Raw genomic sequence first — 17,635 nt, 5'->3', positions numbered from 1 at the left:
TCCCACCTCTGACTTATTCAGGTCTTTTGTTAGTACAACAGTTGTACGGAATAGAATTCACAGAGTGTGCAAATGTCCATCTGCTGGCTGCAAGTGGTAAATATATTTTACTGAAATATTACTTTATTAAAAAATATTTTTAGTACTAGGGGAAGATTTACTAAAACTGAAGAGTGCAAAATCTGGTACATGGTAGGCAAACCGCTTCTAACTTCAGCTTGTTAAGTTCAGCTTTGACATTATACTGTAATCTGCACCAGTGCGGGTACATTCCCAAGTGTAAATGCACCCTTAATGATTTGATGACAGGAGGGGGCAGAGAAGACAGTGATTATTGCTAGCGGCTATACCAGTCTTTAGCAATAATTGCATGCAAATTCCAGCAGGCTGGTTGTACCTAAGTTGATCGATCTTATATGGTTCGGCTCTCGGCTGATTCATTCGAACTGTCTATGGCTGGCTTAAGTGAAACATCCACTGGTCTGTTAATGTTTTGTTTTTTTTTATTCTATGTGATATACGTCTAAATTTGAGGTTGATTTGTGTCAGATTGGGCTTTCTATGAATAGTGTTATGTAAGTAGCATCTGTAGAGATAAACCTGTTGATTTTAATTTTTAGGCAATCCCCTGTCTTCCATAATGCTATGTCTCCACTGTATATACTTTATTAAAAAAATACCATCTATACCTTTATTTCCCAGCTTAGCTCGGCGCTCACGTGACCGACCGCCTCTCTTCTCTCTCGATCTGACAGCTACAGCGGGAGGGGCCGAGAATCCCCCGCTAACGTCAGTGAGGCGGAGAGGTCAAGAGAGGTGGCTGGTCATGTATATGAAATAAGGTATAGACGGCATTTTTAGGATAACAAATGCTTTAAGTCTCCAGTTTGCATTTTAAATAACTTGAAAATTTGTCATGGTATGCATACATAGTAGGTGAGGTTGAAAAAAGACAAAGTCCATTAAGTCAGGGCTTGACAAATTTGCTTGGAATCTAGGAGCCAGCTAAAAAAGTTAGGAGCCAGGTTTTTTTTTTTTTTTTTTTTAAAACGACCGACAAAGCTTTATTTTCAATATAAAAATTAACCAATCTTAAATTTACACAGAGACGACTAGAACTAATGTGACTGCTTTTATTTCCTGCCATGCAGGTACACAAGACCACCATATTCTCGCTAAGGATCCAATCAGGTCCGCCTGAAAAACTGACATGCGAACCTGATCAGACAGCCCCTGTGAAAGGGGCCAAGCAGGGAGATGACAAATAATAAATTCATTTTAATTAACCACTTCCTTCCCGCAGGACGACTATATACGTCCTGTCTTTGAAGAGAAATACCGTTGTTATGGTAGCAGCTAGCTACCATAACCCCGGTATCTTCTTCAAGAGCCGGCGGTTCTCTTTCAGATAAAAGTGGTCTCTGCAGCAGATTAGCAGCGAGATCACTTTTATCGGCGGCAGGAGAGGGCCCCCCTACCGCCGCTCTCCGGTGCCCTTCACCGCTTATCGTGGCCGTCGGTAACGGCGGAGGCGATCCGGATCTGTCCCTGGCCTGACATGGAGACGAGTGAGAGGAAGATGGCCCCCCGCCCATCTCCAAGTCATTGCAGGGCGAAAGCGACGTCAAATCGTCACTTCCACCCATAGCTCTTGAAGGGACTTTTTTTTTTTTTTTTTCAAATGACAATTTTTTTTTTAATGCATTTTAGTGTAAATATGAGATCTGAGGTCTTTTTGACCCCACATCTCATATTTAAGAGGACCTGTCATGCTTTTTTTCTATTACAAGGGATTTTTACATTCCTTCTAATAGGAATAAAAGTGACTTTTTTTTTTTTTTTAAAAGAACAGTGAAAAAATAAAAGTTAAAATAAATAAGAAAAAAAAAAATTTAAATGTGCCCCATCCCTTATAATAGAAATAAAAGTGACACAATTTTTATTTTTTTTAAAAACAGTGTAAAAATAAAAAATAAAATATATAAGAAAAAATAATAATTTTTTTAAATGCGCCCCGTCCCGCCGAGCTCGCTTGCAGAAGCAAACGCATATGTGAGTAGCACCCGCATATGAAAGCGGTGTTCAAACCACACGTGAGGTATCGCCACGATCGTTAGAGTGAGAGCAATAATTCTAGTCCTAGACCTCCTCTGTAACTCAAAACATGCAACATGTAGAATTTTTTAAACGACACCTATGGAGATTTTAAAGGGTAAAAGTTTGTCGCCATTCCACGAGCGGATGAAATTTTGAAGCGTGACATGTTGGGAATCAATTTACTCGGCGTAACATCATCTTTCAAAATATAAAAAAAATTGGGCTAACTTTACTGTTTTCTTATTTTTTAATTAAAAAAAGTATTTTTTCCCAAAAAAGTGCGCTTGTAAGTCCGCTGCGCAAATACGGTGTGACAGAAAGTATTGCAATGACCGCCATTTTATTCTCTAGGGTGTTAGAATAAAAAATATATATAATGTTTGGGGGTTCTAAGTAAAGGGAAGGAGATGAGCAGGCAGTGAAAACAGGTAGGGAAAGCTGCTCCATTAGCATTGGTGGATGTCTTGTCATACCAACGGCCACCACCAGAGGGCGCCCGATTGCAGAAGGAACCAGGAACCATAGGACTGCAGTAGGCCGCAAAGCCGGGGCCTCAATTACCGGCGCGGTCGCGGCGGGAGGGGGGGGGGGAGGCGAACGGACACAGGATACCAAAGCTGTGCCGCCCCAGGCGCCAGGTCGCTAATTCTAGTCGCAAATGCGACCTGGCGCCCGGGGTTTGTCGAGCCCTGCATTAAGTCCAACCTATGTGTGTGATTATATGTCAGTATTACATTGTATATCCCTGTATGTTGTGGTCGTTCAGGTGCTTATCTAATAGTTTCTTGAAACTATCGATGCCCCCCGCTGAGACCACCGCCTGTGGAAGGGAATTCCACATCCTTGCCGCTCTTACAGTAAAGAACCCTCTACGTAGTTTAAGGTTAAACCTCTTTTCTTCTAATTTTAATGAGTGGCCATGAGTCTTGTTAAACTACCTTCTGCGAAAAAGTTTTATCCCTGTTGTGGGGTCACCAGTATGGTATTTGTATATTGAAATCATATCCCCTGTCAAGCGTCTCTTCTCCAGAGAGAATAAGTTCAGTGCTCGCAACCTTTCCTCATAACTAATATCCTCCAGACCCTTTATTAGTTTTGTTGCCCTTCTTTGTACTCGCTCCATTTCCAGTACATCCTTCCTGAGGACTGGTGCCCAGAACTGGACAGCATACTCTAGGTGCGGCCGTACTAGAGTCTTGTAGAGTGGGAGAATTATCGTTATCTCTGGAGTTAATCCCCTTTTTAATGCATGCCAATATTCTGTTTGCTTTGTTAGCAGCAGCTTGGTATTGCATGTCATTGTAGAGCCTATCATCTACTAGGACCCCCAGGTCCTTTTCCATCCTAGATTCCCCCAGAGGTTCTCCCCCAGTGTATAGATTGCATATTTTTGCCACCCAAATGCATTATTTTACATTTTTCTACATTGAACCTCATTTGCCATGTAGTTGCCCACCCCATTAATTTTTTCAGATCTTTTTGCAAGGTTTCCACATCCTGTGGAGAAGTTATTGCCCTGCTTAGCTTAGTATCGTCCGCAAATACAGAGATTGAACCTCCAGGTCGTTTATGAACAAATTAAACAGGATTGGTCCCAGCACAGAACCCTGGGGGACCCCACTACCCACCCCTGACCATTCCGAGTACTCCCCATTTATCACCACCCTCTGAACTCGCCCTTGTAGCCAGTTTTCAATCCATGTACTCACCCTATGGTCCATGCCAACTGACCTTATTTTGTACAGTAAACGTTTATGGAGAACTGTGTCAAATGCTTTTGCAAAATCCAGATACACCATGTCTATGGGCCTTCCTTTATCTAGATGGCAACTCACCTCCTCATAGAAGGTTAATAGATTGGTTTGGCAAGAACGATTCTTCATGAATCCATGCTGATTACTGCTAATAATACCGTTCTCATTACTAAAATCTTGTATATATCTTGTCCCTTTTCATCCCCTCCAAGAGTTTACATACTATTAATGTTAGGCTAATTGGTCTGTAATTCCCAGGGATGTATTTTGGGCCCTCCTACATTTAAAATGTCACATTGATGTTGCTGTTGCTTCTGTCTAACAAACACAATTTGAAAAGCTGAGGTTTATAATACTTTATTAACTTCTTTTTGTTTATTTTAAGGTGCTGTGGCCTCTATGTTTTGGGTTGATGCTGAACTGGGAAGTGATATATATCTGGATGGTAGGCACAGAGTGGAAGCAGTGTAAACGGATATGAAATTATGTAAAATGAATATACTGTACTGGGAAGGGCTAGAATGCTGTATTGAAACCCTTCATTTCACTAATGGTTTACTAATGAGCCTAAATAAAAATCTCATGAGACATTTGTAGGCTGCCCTTGCTCTGCTTCTTAAAATGCTAGCTAGCTGTTTCAGCATACTCATTCATTGGCTTCAATACCTACTGAGTTGCTGACTAGGTACAAGGGAAATATGTAATTCCCTGACTTTAAAGGCCAAGTTCACCTTTTAGGAAAAAAATAATAAATGCAAGTATTTATGCAGTAAAGTAAATGTGCATTTATTATTTTTTCCTACTTTGCTTTATGTTGGCGCTTACTTTTTCCAGTTCTTTAATATAGAGGGCTTTCAGAAGGAGGTCAACAATGGCAGGCCACATTTCTATCAGGATTCATGTACTTTAGCTACTTCATCCTCCGCAACAAGTGGATTTACCAGGACCCACAGTCCTGGTATCAAAATTTGCAGCTTGCGATGGACGTTCATGTAAAAAAAATTTGAGCAGCTCTACAGCCATCCAGTCAGTTTTACAGGACATGAAAGGGCCCCTCTGCTGCTGCCCGCCTCAATTCCTGGGCTCTCCTGTAACTGCTAGACAGGCAACTGATCAAACTGATCTCAGTTTGATCGGCTGCCCTGAGGGCCGAGTAGAGATCAGGAGTCCAATAGACCCCAGATCTAACAGTAAAGAGTGGCTGTCACTGCCCTTGCTATGAAAAGCATTGTTGTTCATCCCTTGCGATAGCAATAAAGTTGAATAAAAAAAAAAAAAAAAAAAAAAAGAAAATCGTCATGAACCTCAGAGTGAACACAATAATTCTAGCAGCAGAGCTCACATTTAACTCTAAACTAGTGGCCTGCAAATGTACCATTGTTTGTTGCCATTTCACAGGCATGGGAAATTTAAAATCTTGACATGTTTGGTATCTATTTACTCTGTGCAACAACATCATCTTTTATATTTTACCAACAAAATTGGTATTATGTTTTTTTTTGTGTGCACTAAAATGCATTTAAATGTAATTTTTTCCTGGAAATTTGCATTTGATAAACAGCTGCACAAATTGCCGCGTGCTGCAAAAAAAAAAATTGCAACAACCATCATGTTATTCTTCAGGGCCTCTGCTTCTAGAAAATATATCATGTTTGGGGTCTCTAAGTAATTTTCTACAAAAAAATGCTGATTTTTACATGTATGTGAAAAATGTCAGAATTAGCCCGGACTGGAGGTGGTTAAGGTAAAATCTGTTCAAGTCAAGACAAACTACATTCTGTCCCTAGAAAGTTTTGTAAACTTTTGTGCAATGTTATGGGCGTATGCAGAGTGTTATAGGACAGTTCAGGGAGAAAGGGTTAGTGTCTCATCACTCTACACCAGTCTTTCACAGCCTTTTTTTGCCACGGAAGAACTCTTAAAATCATATTTAGGCATCAGGAAACCTCTTCTTAAAATTGTATCTCAATCTTACCAGTGGCAAAGTATAGGGGTTGCCATGGTGACCGGGCCCCCTGTATATCTTGATAGGAGGAGCTTCAGGGGAGGCCATATATATATATTATATATATATATATATATATATATATATATATATATATATATATATTTAGTGTGTGTGTGTTTAGATATATGTATGCGCGTTTAATCCTGACCCCCTATATGTGTACAATCAGAACTGATTTTTTTTTTCTTGCTTGTTCAAAGTACCAGCAAAAAAATGCTGTTCCTCTGAAAAGTGATCCATGCTGATATCGCTTTTCAGAGGCATTTGACAGCCGGTAAAGAGGCAGTATGTTGCCTCCTGACCACCTGTTTTAACCCCTTAAATGCATCATCACTATGCTGCAACTTCATGCAATGCACACAGTTGCAGAGTGGTTGCAGTGCAGCCCCATTCACCTAGGTGTATACTTCAAGGGTGCCCAGGCTGAAAAAAGATTGAGAAACACTGGCATAGATGAAGCAATCTCTCCAGTTCTCCTCCTGCAGCTGCTGAATATATAACTATGTGAACATGGCAGTACCTGGAACATGCCATAGGAGTGACCTAACTAGACTGTAAAGTACTAATGGCTATCCTATTAGGAGTTATATTTGCTAGGTTTAGGGCAAAGCAGTACTGTTTAATGCTGCATTAGCAGCAAAGACTGAGTCATGCTTAAAACCCATTAAGTGGGCTATTCATACTCCAGTAAAAACTGAAAAGGAAAGCTTGAGAAGCATACAGGGCCTATTTTACAGTATGTAGAAGACCTTCCTTTTTAAGATGCTTATTTGCATCTAATATATTTGCAAACTATATAATTTTACTACTAATAAAAAGGGTTTTGTTTCTTCTGTTTTGTGCTTTTTGCAGGCATTGTATCAGTGGTTGATGCCAAGTATGCATTGCAGGTATGTTGCATATGGTGCTTATTTGTAGTAGCTGATTTTATACTTGAAACTTTGAAATCCAGGATGGTATTTGCTCATAATTTCGCCATGCATGGAGCAAATTTCTTTCCTGCAACCATGGGTTGCAGGAAAGAAATTAGCTTGATTCCCCCATGCTGGAATCCCTCCTGAAGGGCCATTGTCTTCTACTGGCGGCACAGGGGCGGGGAAACGGGGAAGGTCAGGGGAAGCTGTCCCAGACGGGAGAAGACCGTGATTATCGCTAGCGGCTATAGCATGGGCGGCACAGTGGTGTAGTGGGTAGCACTCTCGCCTAGCAGTAAGAAGGATCGCTGGTTCGAATCCCGACCACGACACTACCTGCCTGGAGTTTGCATGTTCTCCCTGTGTCTGCGTGGGTTTCCTCCCACACTCCAAAGACATGCTGGTAGGTTAATTGGATCCTGTCTAAATTGGCCCTAGTATGTATGAATGTGAGTTAGGGACCTTAGATTGTAAGCTCCTTGAGGGTGTAGGGACTGATGTGAATGTATAATGTATATGTAAAGCGCTGCGTAAATTGACGGCGCTATATAAGTACCTGAAATAAATAAATAAAAAATAAAAATAGCAGCCACTTGCGATAGTCACAAGCGAATCCGGCAGGCTGGTTGTACCCAAGTTGATCGATCAAACAACTTTGTACATTCAGCCTGCCCATTAATGGTTGGAATCTCGGCCAGTTCCTGCTGAACCGGCTGAGATTCGGACCATATAAGGGCAGCTTAAGGCTGGGTTCACACCATTGCAAATTGGATGTGGGATCCCCGCATCCAGTTCGCAATAGCAGGAGATTTTGACCGGCTCTCTATGGAGCCGGTTCACATATCTCCGCAGCAGTGTGTTTTGCACAAAAACGCTGTGCGCCTTTTGGTCTGTTTCAGGCCCGAATTCAGGCCAAAATTCGGGCTGAAATTTGACCTGAACCGGTGAACCAGCACGGACCTCTGCTGTGAGACGGATGCGGTGATGGTGTGAACCCAGCCTCAGACTGTTTTTCACCTTAAACTAAAAGACCCTTCTCCAGAGCAGCGTGGATGTTTCCCCATTTTGAACGTACTCCTTTACAAAACAGATTATTTTTCCACTGGCCATCCAGGTTTATTGTATTCCTTGCTTGAGGTAATTGTAGCCATATTGATCTCCTTGCCACAGTCCTTATTTATGCTTTGTAAAACATAATAATGTACTATTGAGCCAAAAAGGTTAGGTACAGTATATGATGACTACAGCCTCTTGACTTATTGGATGATAATCATTACAGGTAACTCCCCTTCGGATGTACAGGTTTACTTTACAAAGTTTTTCACAGCCACCGGTCACATTTTGTACTTCCTTGGAGGGTTGAAAAAAATGGAAAACATTGCACAACACAGATTTTAGGAAACAGAACTCTTTTTTCTTAATGAGTGAGGAGCTTTCTTGTTTCTTGCTACAGTGGATCACATAGAACAGAAGAGACTTTCTGACTTAAGCAGAGGATAAGTGATTTGGTGACATAAGTAGGTTATCGATCAATTTCAGTTATTTTTTTTTTTTTACAGCTACATAGTTCTGGCTAGAGTTGAGAAGGTTTACAAATTTTATCAGATTTTATTCCTGAGTCCCCATTGGTGAGAATATATTTTACTTCCTGTGAGGTCATCATGGCCAGAAAAAAAAAGCAAAGAATCTCCATTGGGGATAAAGATAGCAATAAAAATAATATTTTTAATAGAGTGGGAAAGGGCTGGAATCTGCCAGATTTTAAATTTTTTTTTCTTTCTGTCTGTGTCTCTGGGGGTCATTTCTCACTTTTTTGTGGTAACAGGACTGAATGTAATGCAGTGTACACACGAGCGGACTTTTCAACCGGACTGGTCTGACGGGACGAATCCGTCGGACAATCCGACCGTGTGTGGGCTTCATCGGACCTGCAGCGGACTTTTTCGAGCGAAAATCAGGCGGACTTTAGATTTGGAACATATTTCAAATCTTTCCGACGGACTCGAGTCCGGTCGAAAAATCTGCTCGTCTGTATGCTAATCCGACGGACGAAAACCAACGCTAGGGCAGCTATTGGCTACTGGCTATCAACTTCCTTGATACGTACGAATCCGTCGGACTTTGGTGTGATCGTGTGTAGGCAAGTCCGTTCGTTCAAAAGTCCGTCGGAAGTCCGTCAGAAGTCAGTTAAAAGACCGTCGGACCTTTGATGCCGAAAAGTCTGCCCGTGTGTACACGGCATAAGGGAAATTTCTCCATTGGGGACAGTGACTGCAATACAAACTGACAAAGGTTCCTCTCACCCATCCCAATTTGAAAAAACATTTTTTTGAAGGAATTTACACATTAATAAAAATCCTAAAAGTGTTTTCTTTATGGCAAAGCACTTATATTAGCTTTCACACTATGTATGTAAAATTCCCATGACTTCATAAAGTGTTTGAGCATGACGAAAAAGTCTGCTCATTGATGCCATTGTAGAATTAATTAAACTGTGTAAGGATCATTGTTAGTATGATTGGGGTTCTATCCCCCCAACATTCTATCCAAAACCTAAAGTGTAAGTCCAGGCAAAAACTAACTGCTCTCTGCCACATTCTAAACCTGTAAAGCAAAAATCGCTGTACTTGCCAAATCTGCAGCCGAACCGGTCCGGTTTCCAGTGGCGGAAGCCGTGTGCACGAGAGGACAGACAACGACTGGGAAGTGACGTCACCCATAGACTTACTATGGGACTTCCCTTGTCGGCTGTAGGTGTGCTGCACACACCTACACACTGAAGCCGCTGCTGATGCTGGCACCGGACCGGATTGGCTGCAGAATAGGGAAATATAGTGATTTTTGCTTTACAGGGTTAGATAGATTAGGTTTAGAATGTGGCAGAGAGCAGGTTTAAGCGTTGGTTAGGTTTTGCCTGAACTTCCACTAAATTCCAAAAAAAAATGAATTTAGTTAAACTTCTGCAAGAGAAACAATATCTTAAAAATGTCATTCAGAACCCTTTGCTTACAAATCAATCTTTCTTTTTTTTTTTTTCTTTTTTTATTAATTACCCTCTGCATTTATGTCTCTTTTCCCTTATTTCCCATGCATCCTTCATCTAAACCTTAACCACTCTTTAAAATACATTTTCTTTGTCATTTCTGTGACATGGAAAACAAAATGATTTTTATGGCTGTTTGGTAAATAATGACATACTGAAAAACAATATAAATAGCAAATAAGTTTCAAAAGTTGAACATCTTTGTCGGCCGCTAAAACCCTTCAGATTCTATAATGATCCATCAGCACCAAATTGAAATCCTGTCATCGCAGTAGTTGTCTTGAAAGCCTTTCCGTGATGGACAGAAGTAACTTTTCACTTCCCTGCAGTAGATTTGCTTGCTTGTTCAATTCCCTCGCCTGCAAGCCTTGACCTCAATAGCTGAATATCGCTGTCTTTGTTTCTGGCTAATACAAGCCGTGACAGTAGAACAAAAGGCAGCAATTTAAAGAGTGTCATGCTTCACGGACTTGGATCAGCATAGGTCGCTGAAAGCAACGCTGCTGTGTGACCACACTGCTAAATTGAAACTGAAGAGGTAATTGATATCAGGGCCCATCACGCTAATGGGATTGTCACCCTCAAATCAGATTTTTTTTTTCCTTTATTTTTATGGATGAATAATTGGACAGAATGACATGACAGTTGTCTTCTCATTTGTCCTGAAATGTCTGTTCTTATCATACTGTATACATATACATTTTTTTTTTTTTTTACTTGGAAAAAATATCACATTGGAAAAATACCACAAACCATTTACACAGAGCAGCTTTTTTGGCAGTGGATAAAATGTATAAATAACAGCAATCTTGGACAGTGCTATTAAAAAAATTTTTTTGTAATGCTGATAATGAGATGTTCCTGAAGTAGAACATACTTTGCTGTTAAACGTGTAGTTGGATTGTAGTTTACTTTTTTAAAAACCGACATCCTGTAAGTATCCTTGAAACAAGTAAATGTGTAAAGTAGTATTGTAGTTTAAACTTTTTTTTTTTAAAAACTGAACTCCTGTACATATATACTTTTTTGAAAGTTGTTTAAAAGAGAAGTATGGCCAAAGCTTGCTTGTTCTCTTCTCTGACCCAGAATCAGCGGACAGCCTGCTAAAGTCTGCTGTTGGCTTGACACAGAGCTGCTCCAGGCTCTGGAAAGATCCAGACAATACTGTCAGGATCCACCCAGATGCCTGATTAGCAGCTGGCTCAGCCTTTCAGCGCACTACCGAGATCCTGAACCAGCTGCTCCCGCCCCTCCCAAGGCTGGCGCTCCAGTGAGCGCTGAGGAGGCAGGGTGGAGAGCGGTGACTGATAGTCACTGCTCTGAGTGGACTGAGAACTCAAGTGATCACTTAGTTCTCGGTGTTAGAGTTGGTTGGGGACAGTCTAATGCTGCAGCACAGAGGTGAGTGTAGAAGTTTGCTTTTTGTTTTTTATAACTCCACACTTCTCCTTTTTAAAGGTGTGTTTTATTTTTTTCAATAAAATCTCCGCTTAATGTAAGGGATCCTTTCAACCCAAAACTCCTATGGCTAACACCTTGCATGTTATGAATGATTATGAATGGTGAATGAGTTTTACTTGTAAATGCTCTCAAATACTTGAGGGCATACTTGGATGGATGCTGCTTCCTGCTCTCCAGTCCAGTGCTCTATAATGCCAAAAATAAGTAACAGCCACAGCCCTTACCATACCTGTCCTTGTATTGCAGTGGAAAAGAGGGATGTGTCTGACCAGTTCTGTTACCAAGTACTGATTGCACTGAGTCTAATGGCAAGTTCACACCACATGCAATTCAGTGCGTTTTTTTTTTCCTGCATCAAAAACGCATGGAAAGTAGTTTTTATATGGTTTTCAATGGCATAGTTCACAACAGTGCTTGCAGTTCCAGTGCGTTCCAGTTCCAGAAAAAAAAAGTAGAACATGCTGCATTTTTCCTGCAGTAGATGCTACTGGAATGCTGTAAGATGCATCAAAAATGCACTGGAACGCACATGTCCTTATTTCAAGTTAAGAAACAAGAGGGAGAAAAATGCACTGGACTGCGTCAAAAATGCGTCAAAAAACGCACATGCAAAAAAAGCATCTGGAACGCATCCGGACTGCGTTTCTTTGGTGTGAAATGCCCCTAAAGCTGGTGGGATGTGTAAATAAGACCTGTGAGGGGTGTGTAAATAAGACACACCAAATAATATGAGGTCAACCTAAACACTTTTTCATATGGTATGCAGTCAGGCAGGCCCTTGCACTAGGAAAATAGTACAAGGAAATTTTATATTGTATGGCCAGTCTAAGTCTTGAATGTAGTGGTCTTCTTTACACACCCCTCGCAATTGCTGTTACTGGAAAGTTCTGGGTGACGCCACTGTTCAGTAAGAGTGATTACCAAATGGAACCCTGTATGATCTCTTACCAATTGCCTTAGCTGTAATGATTATGCACACTTTTATTTTTATACATCTCACTGAAACATTCCAGCTTACTTGGATTTTAAACATTTATAGAAATACAAAATGTACGTTATGGTGATGGTAAGGCCAGCACTTTAACAACAGCAGCTTACAGCAAATATCCTCTTTTCAGTCTAAGGCGTTTACACAATACTAATAGCAATTTTTCTGTGACCTACATGAACACAAACATGTTAGGTCAGCCATAGACGGATTGAAGCTCTATGAAACTAACCTGCTTGTTTTTTTTTTCGTGCGAGCACTGCTGGGGACTATAGTCGCCGGCAGTGATCATTGTGTTCTAACGGCTGGGAAATCTCCTGCTGTCAGAATATAATAGTGCAGCAGGAGGGATTCCACCATCAACCCTGACTGTGTTGATGAGGGGAATCAAGAAATTTTTATTTCCTTGTGATTTGAAGGAACAAAAATTTGTATGATGTATGGCTTGCTCTATGCTCTTTGTTGGCACTTTAAACCTATGTAATCTGATGAAGCCATGTTTGTCATTTAGAGTTTTTTTGTTTCGTTTAGCATCTAACAGAGGAAAAACCTGGGGACCTTATTAATGAAGCTGCCAGGTAAAGTGTTTATTGTTATATATTTGTTATTTTGTTGCATGGTAGCATGTTTTCATAGACTGTTATGATGTACTTTATTTAGTATGACCAGTGTGATAACTTTATAAAACCTAGCAATATGTTCAATATGGAAAAAAGACAATTGTAGTATAACAGGTTAATGTCTTGTGTGAAATGTGTACAAATGTTGTTTGTCTGCTGCTTTCTAAAACTATTTTTATCCAACAGACAGGTAGCATTAGCCGATGTGATACTCATCAACAAAACTGATATAGTATCTGTTGAAGACCTGAATGCAGTACATTCAGTTGTCAGGTAAATGTATTCACTGTGCACTGATTGCTTTGTCATTGCTTGTGGGGTGGTGTTTAAGCTATCTGTAAGCGTACTTGGATTTTGCAAAAGTGTTTGATGGTTTCCCAAACACGGCTAATGTGTAAGTTAAAGTCTATAGGCTCCTTCCCTCTAATTGTAAGCATCCACAGCCACCAAACACTGGCCTCTGGCTCAGTGAAGTAGAAGAAATAAAGTACACTAAAACTTGGACACTGTGAAATTTGTTTGTCTATTCTGGAGAGGGAAAAGCTCTCTTTGAATTATAACTTGCTGATCAGCAGATGCCCCTGAGTCCCACCTTCAGGCTGCCTCCAACCACCCCCCCAGACCCCCCCCCCCCCCATCTCCCTCCCTTCCTTCAGCCTTGTTTTTTTTTGAAGGTCCAGTTGTCACGTGACTAAAAAAAAAGCGCAAAAACATCCCAATGTTTTATGGGCAGTTTTTGAGCACCTCAGTATGAAAGGGGTTTAAATCTCTGAGAAGTAATGTTGAACGCATATTTGACATGTACATTATGAGGCCCTGTTGGTGCTTGTGGTTTGTACTATGTTTGTAATACTGTCTAACTGTCCTAGACATACCTTTTCTGATATATATCCTAGACATACCTTTTCTGATATATATCCTAGACATACCTTTTCCGATAAATAAAATAAAATATAATATATATATATATATATCAAAAAGTGTATAGGCTTAGAAATTTCAGTTTTTAAATTAATAGAAAAAACGGGTATAGGACCGTATTCAGAGAGTAGTAATTAATGATTCATACTCTGAATGTTCTAAGGTTGTTCATGTTGTACCCCAAGGTTCAATGTTGGGACTATTTATAAATGATTTCAGTGTTTGCAGATGACACCAAGCTTTGCAGTGGAATAACGTCTTTACAGGATGTCTCCAATTTACAGGCTGATTTCAATGTACTATTTAATTGGGCAGCAATGTGGCAAATGGGATTTAACCACTTGCCATCCGGGCCATTCCTGACACTTTGCTCCTACATGTAAAAATCAGCTTTTTTTGCTTGAAAATTACTTTTTTTATATATTTTTTTTAGCAGAGACCCTATAGAATAAAATGGTGGGTGTTGCAATTTTTTGTGTCACATGATATTTGCGCAGTGGTTTTTTAAACACTATTTCTTTGGAAAAACGACACTTATGAATTAAAAAAAACCAAAACACTAAAGTTAGCCTAATTTTTTTGTATAATGTGAAAGTTGATGTTCCGCTGAGTAAATAGATTCCTAACATGTCACGTCTTAAAATTGCGTCGTGGTCGTGAATCTCCGTTTCTAAACCGTCCCGGCAAACCGACCCGTAGGCCCCCTGAACTCCACCAAGCCTGCTGGGTAACCTACTACCTCCCCTCCCACTCTACCCACCATGATTGACATACTATCACTAAATGTGAAGGGCCTCAACTCCAGTATCAAGCAAAGCCCAGCTCTACGAGAGTTCAAGCAGTCCACAGCAGACATAATTTTTATCCAAGAGACACATCTCGCTAAAACCGGCACCATGGCATTCGCCCTTAAACACTTCCCTCAAATATACCTGGCCTCTAACCCACGCAAACGAGCAGGGGTAACAATACTCTTTAGGCAGGGTTCCCCCTTCCAGTTACAATCTCTGTACTCAGATCCACTACGGCACTATCTCATCCTTAGAGGCTCCTGGAAGGGAACCAACCTCACTTTATGTAACATTTATGCCCCGAACACCAACCAAAACCCCTTTCTGTCCAAAGTGTATAAACGACTCTTTGCGGCTCCCCACCAATATCTGGTCATCGGAGGGGATTTTAAACCGGCCTTCTCCCCATGCCTTGATAAACACTCTGTAGGGCATGGGAAAACCCCCTCGGCCATCGATAGGAAATCCACCCTCTTTCTCCATTTAACCAGGAAGCATGCCCTATTCGATACTTGGCGCACCGCCTACCCATCAGCTAAACAATTCACTTTTTACTCCCATCCCCACAAGTCCCACTTGCGACTAGACTACTTTTTGTCAATGCTCCAACCCTGAGAGCCTGTACAGGCTCAGATATCCAAGCAACTTTGTGGTCTGACCACAACCGATTAAACTCTCCCTTGCACTCTCCCCGGGATCCTTTCGTACATGTCACTGGCGCTTAAATTAGTTTTTACTCGAGCATGACCCGTTCAGAGTGGAACTGGAACAAACCCTGAAGCTGTATTTTGCAGAAAACATCTCTCCAGAGGTCTCTTCCTCCTCCCTGTGGGACGGTCATAAGGCGGTCTTCAGAGGTCAGTGCATATCACTCTCCACTGCCCTAAAACGAAAAGGCTAATGCAGCCCGTCGACTCTTGCTAGACATAGACCTGGGTAAGATAGAGAAAGCACTGCTCAGGCTATGACAGACCTACTACCACAAAGCCAATAAACCACATACGCTTCTAGCAAGACAACTCCACAAGCGAGCGACTTTGTATGCTCTCCTCCTCCGCCCTAACTAGCCTCAACTCCTCTATTACAGAAGAGGAAGTAACTGACACAATCAAATCTTTAACGAATAACAAGGCTCCCGGGCTCGATGACCTACCATACCTCTACTACCAAACCTTTCTATCACTTCTGCTTCCCCACATAACAACCCTGTTCAACTCATTTCTATCCAACACACCTATCCCGAGAGATATGCAGACCTCCTTCCTTACGCTGATCCCCAAGCTGGGAAAGGATCACACCCTATCCTCCACCTATAGGCCGATTTGCACTCCTCAATACAGATTTAAAAATTTTCACAAAGCTATTGGCAAATAGTTTAAACAACTTCATGCCGTTGCTAATCCACGAGGATCAAGTGGGATTTATTCCCCTTCGCCAGGCTGGGAATCACACTCGGTGGGTAATTGACCTTGTGGAGGTTGCAAACAGGACCAGATCAGAAGCAATACTTCTCAGTTTAGATGCGGAAAAAACCTTCGATAGGCTGAGCTGGCCCTTCCTGTTTGCAACACTCCATCGGGTTGGTATTGAAGGCCCTTTCCTTCGAGCCATTACTCACCTATACTCATCCCCCTGGGCCCTTGTCCGAACCCAGTTTGCCTCTTTCTCTACTTTCCAGATTTTCAATGGGAGTCAACAAGGCTGTCCACTTTCCCCTCTTCTATATGCCCTGTGTATTGAGCGCCTAGCAACCAATATCAGAAAGAACCCAAACATCCACGGTATCCCAGCCCGTATTAGAGACTTTAAGATATCCTTATTTGCGGTTGATGTCCTCCTCACCCTCACGCAACCCCATGTTTCTCTCCCGAATCTACACATAGAGCTAGGTTGGTACAGTGCCCTCTCAGGATACAAAATCAATAACTCAAAGGCAGAAGCCCTCCCCCTCAATATATCCCACCAGACACTATCGGCCCTCTCACAAGCATTTAATTAATCTAATTAATCTATAAAGCCAACAGTGGAAATTTATAAAACCATCTCTTTTTGGCTGCCTTGCGACCATAAAGATGACAATTCTACCGAAACTTTTATACCTTTTTTTTGAGACACTGCCCATCCCCATCCCAACCTCGCACTTTAAGAAACTCCAGGCGATCTGATAGATTTTTTCTGGAACTATAATCGCTAGATCGGTCCTGTACTCTCACCGCAATCAAGGCGCCCTTGCGTTCCCCAACATAGCCAAGTTTTATTTAGCTGCCCAGTTACGCCCTTTAGCCTCTTATGGCACTCTTCATGCCTATAATCAATGGACAGAAATTGAGAGATTATGGTTGGCCCCCGTCCACCCGAATTCCATGTTATGGCGTTCTGATGTAGCCTCTATTGGGCTACAGCTATTAGGGCCAATGGCGCTTCTGCGCATGGTATGGTGGCGCGCAGAATGGATATACCCGCTTATGACCACTTCCTCCCTGGTCACCTCATTCCTATTCACACCCAATATCCCGGATAGCTTGACCTCGCAGATGTCTCACTTCTGGATGGATAAGGCCTTATTTCGCTACGGTCAACTGGTAGACATCAGAACCAGAACCCTGAGATCCTTTTTAAGATCTGCAAGACACCTTTAATGTACCCAGACAGTCTTTTTTTAGTTACTTGCAAATACGGCATTATGCGCAATCTTTGGTAACGAATCTGCAATTCTCCCCCCCCTAACCGAATTTGAAAAAATATGTCTAGAGGGCCCGTCCCCTAAAGGTATGATCTCTCGCACTTATCAGCTCCTGACCATGGATTTATCGCCATTTATACCCCTGAACACGTGGCAGCTCATATGGTCGCAGGCTTCTAAGAGCTCCATCTGTACGCTTTATAAAGAATATCAATATAAGATTCTATTTCATTGGTACCAAACCCCTGACCTGCTCCACTCCATCTACCCCTCTGCCAACCCCCAATGCTGGCGGTGTTGTAAAGATAGGGGGACTCTATACCATACTTATTGGCCCTGGCCTCTACTCGTCCCC

The 17,635-nt window shown here is 41.6% G+C and overlaps 1 protein-coding gene across 2 annotated transcripts in view; it reads left to right on the top strand.

The window, feature by feature from the left end:
• LOC141147593 (zinc-regulated GTPase metalloprotein activator 1A-like) overlaps window positions 1–17,635 on the top strand; it is a 98,672-nt gene that overhangs the window by 36,107 nt on the left and 44,930 nt on the right. For both annotated transcript variants that reach the window (XM_073634824.1, XM_073634833.1), the window contains exons 6-9: window positions 4,237–4,296; window positions 6,712–6,749; window positions 12,797–12,843; window positions 13,072–13,158. In XM_073634824.1, coding sequence (XP_073490925.1) covers window positions 4,237–4,296; window positions 6,712–6,749; window positions 12,797–12,843; window positions 13,072–13,158 — 232 coding nt within the window. The remainder of the gene's footprint in view (window positions 1–4,236; window positions 4,297–6,711; window positions 6,750–12,796; window positions 12,844–13,071; window positions 13,159–17,635) is intronic.

This window comes from Aquarana catesbeiana, linkage group LG01, assembly GCF_042186555.1.
Source record: "Aquarana catesbeiana isolate 2022-GZ linkage group LG01, ASM4218655v1, whole genome shotgun sequence".
NCBI lineage: Eukaryota > Metazoa > Chordata > Amphibia > Anura > Ranidae > Aquarana > Aquarana catesbeiana.
The sequence above is the reverse complement of the archived record's forward strand: the minus strand, read 5'-3'. Positions and strand labels throughout refer to the sequence as shown.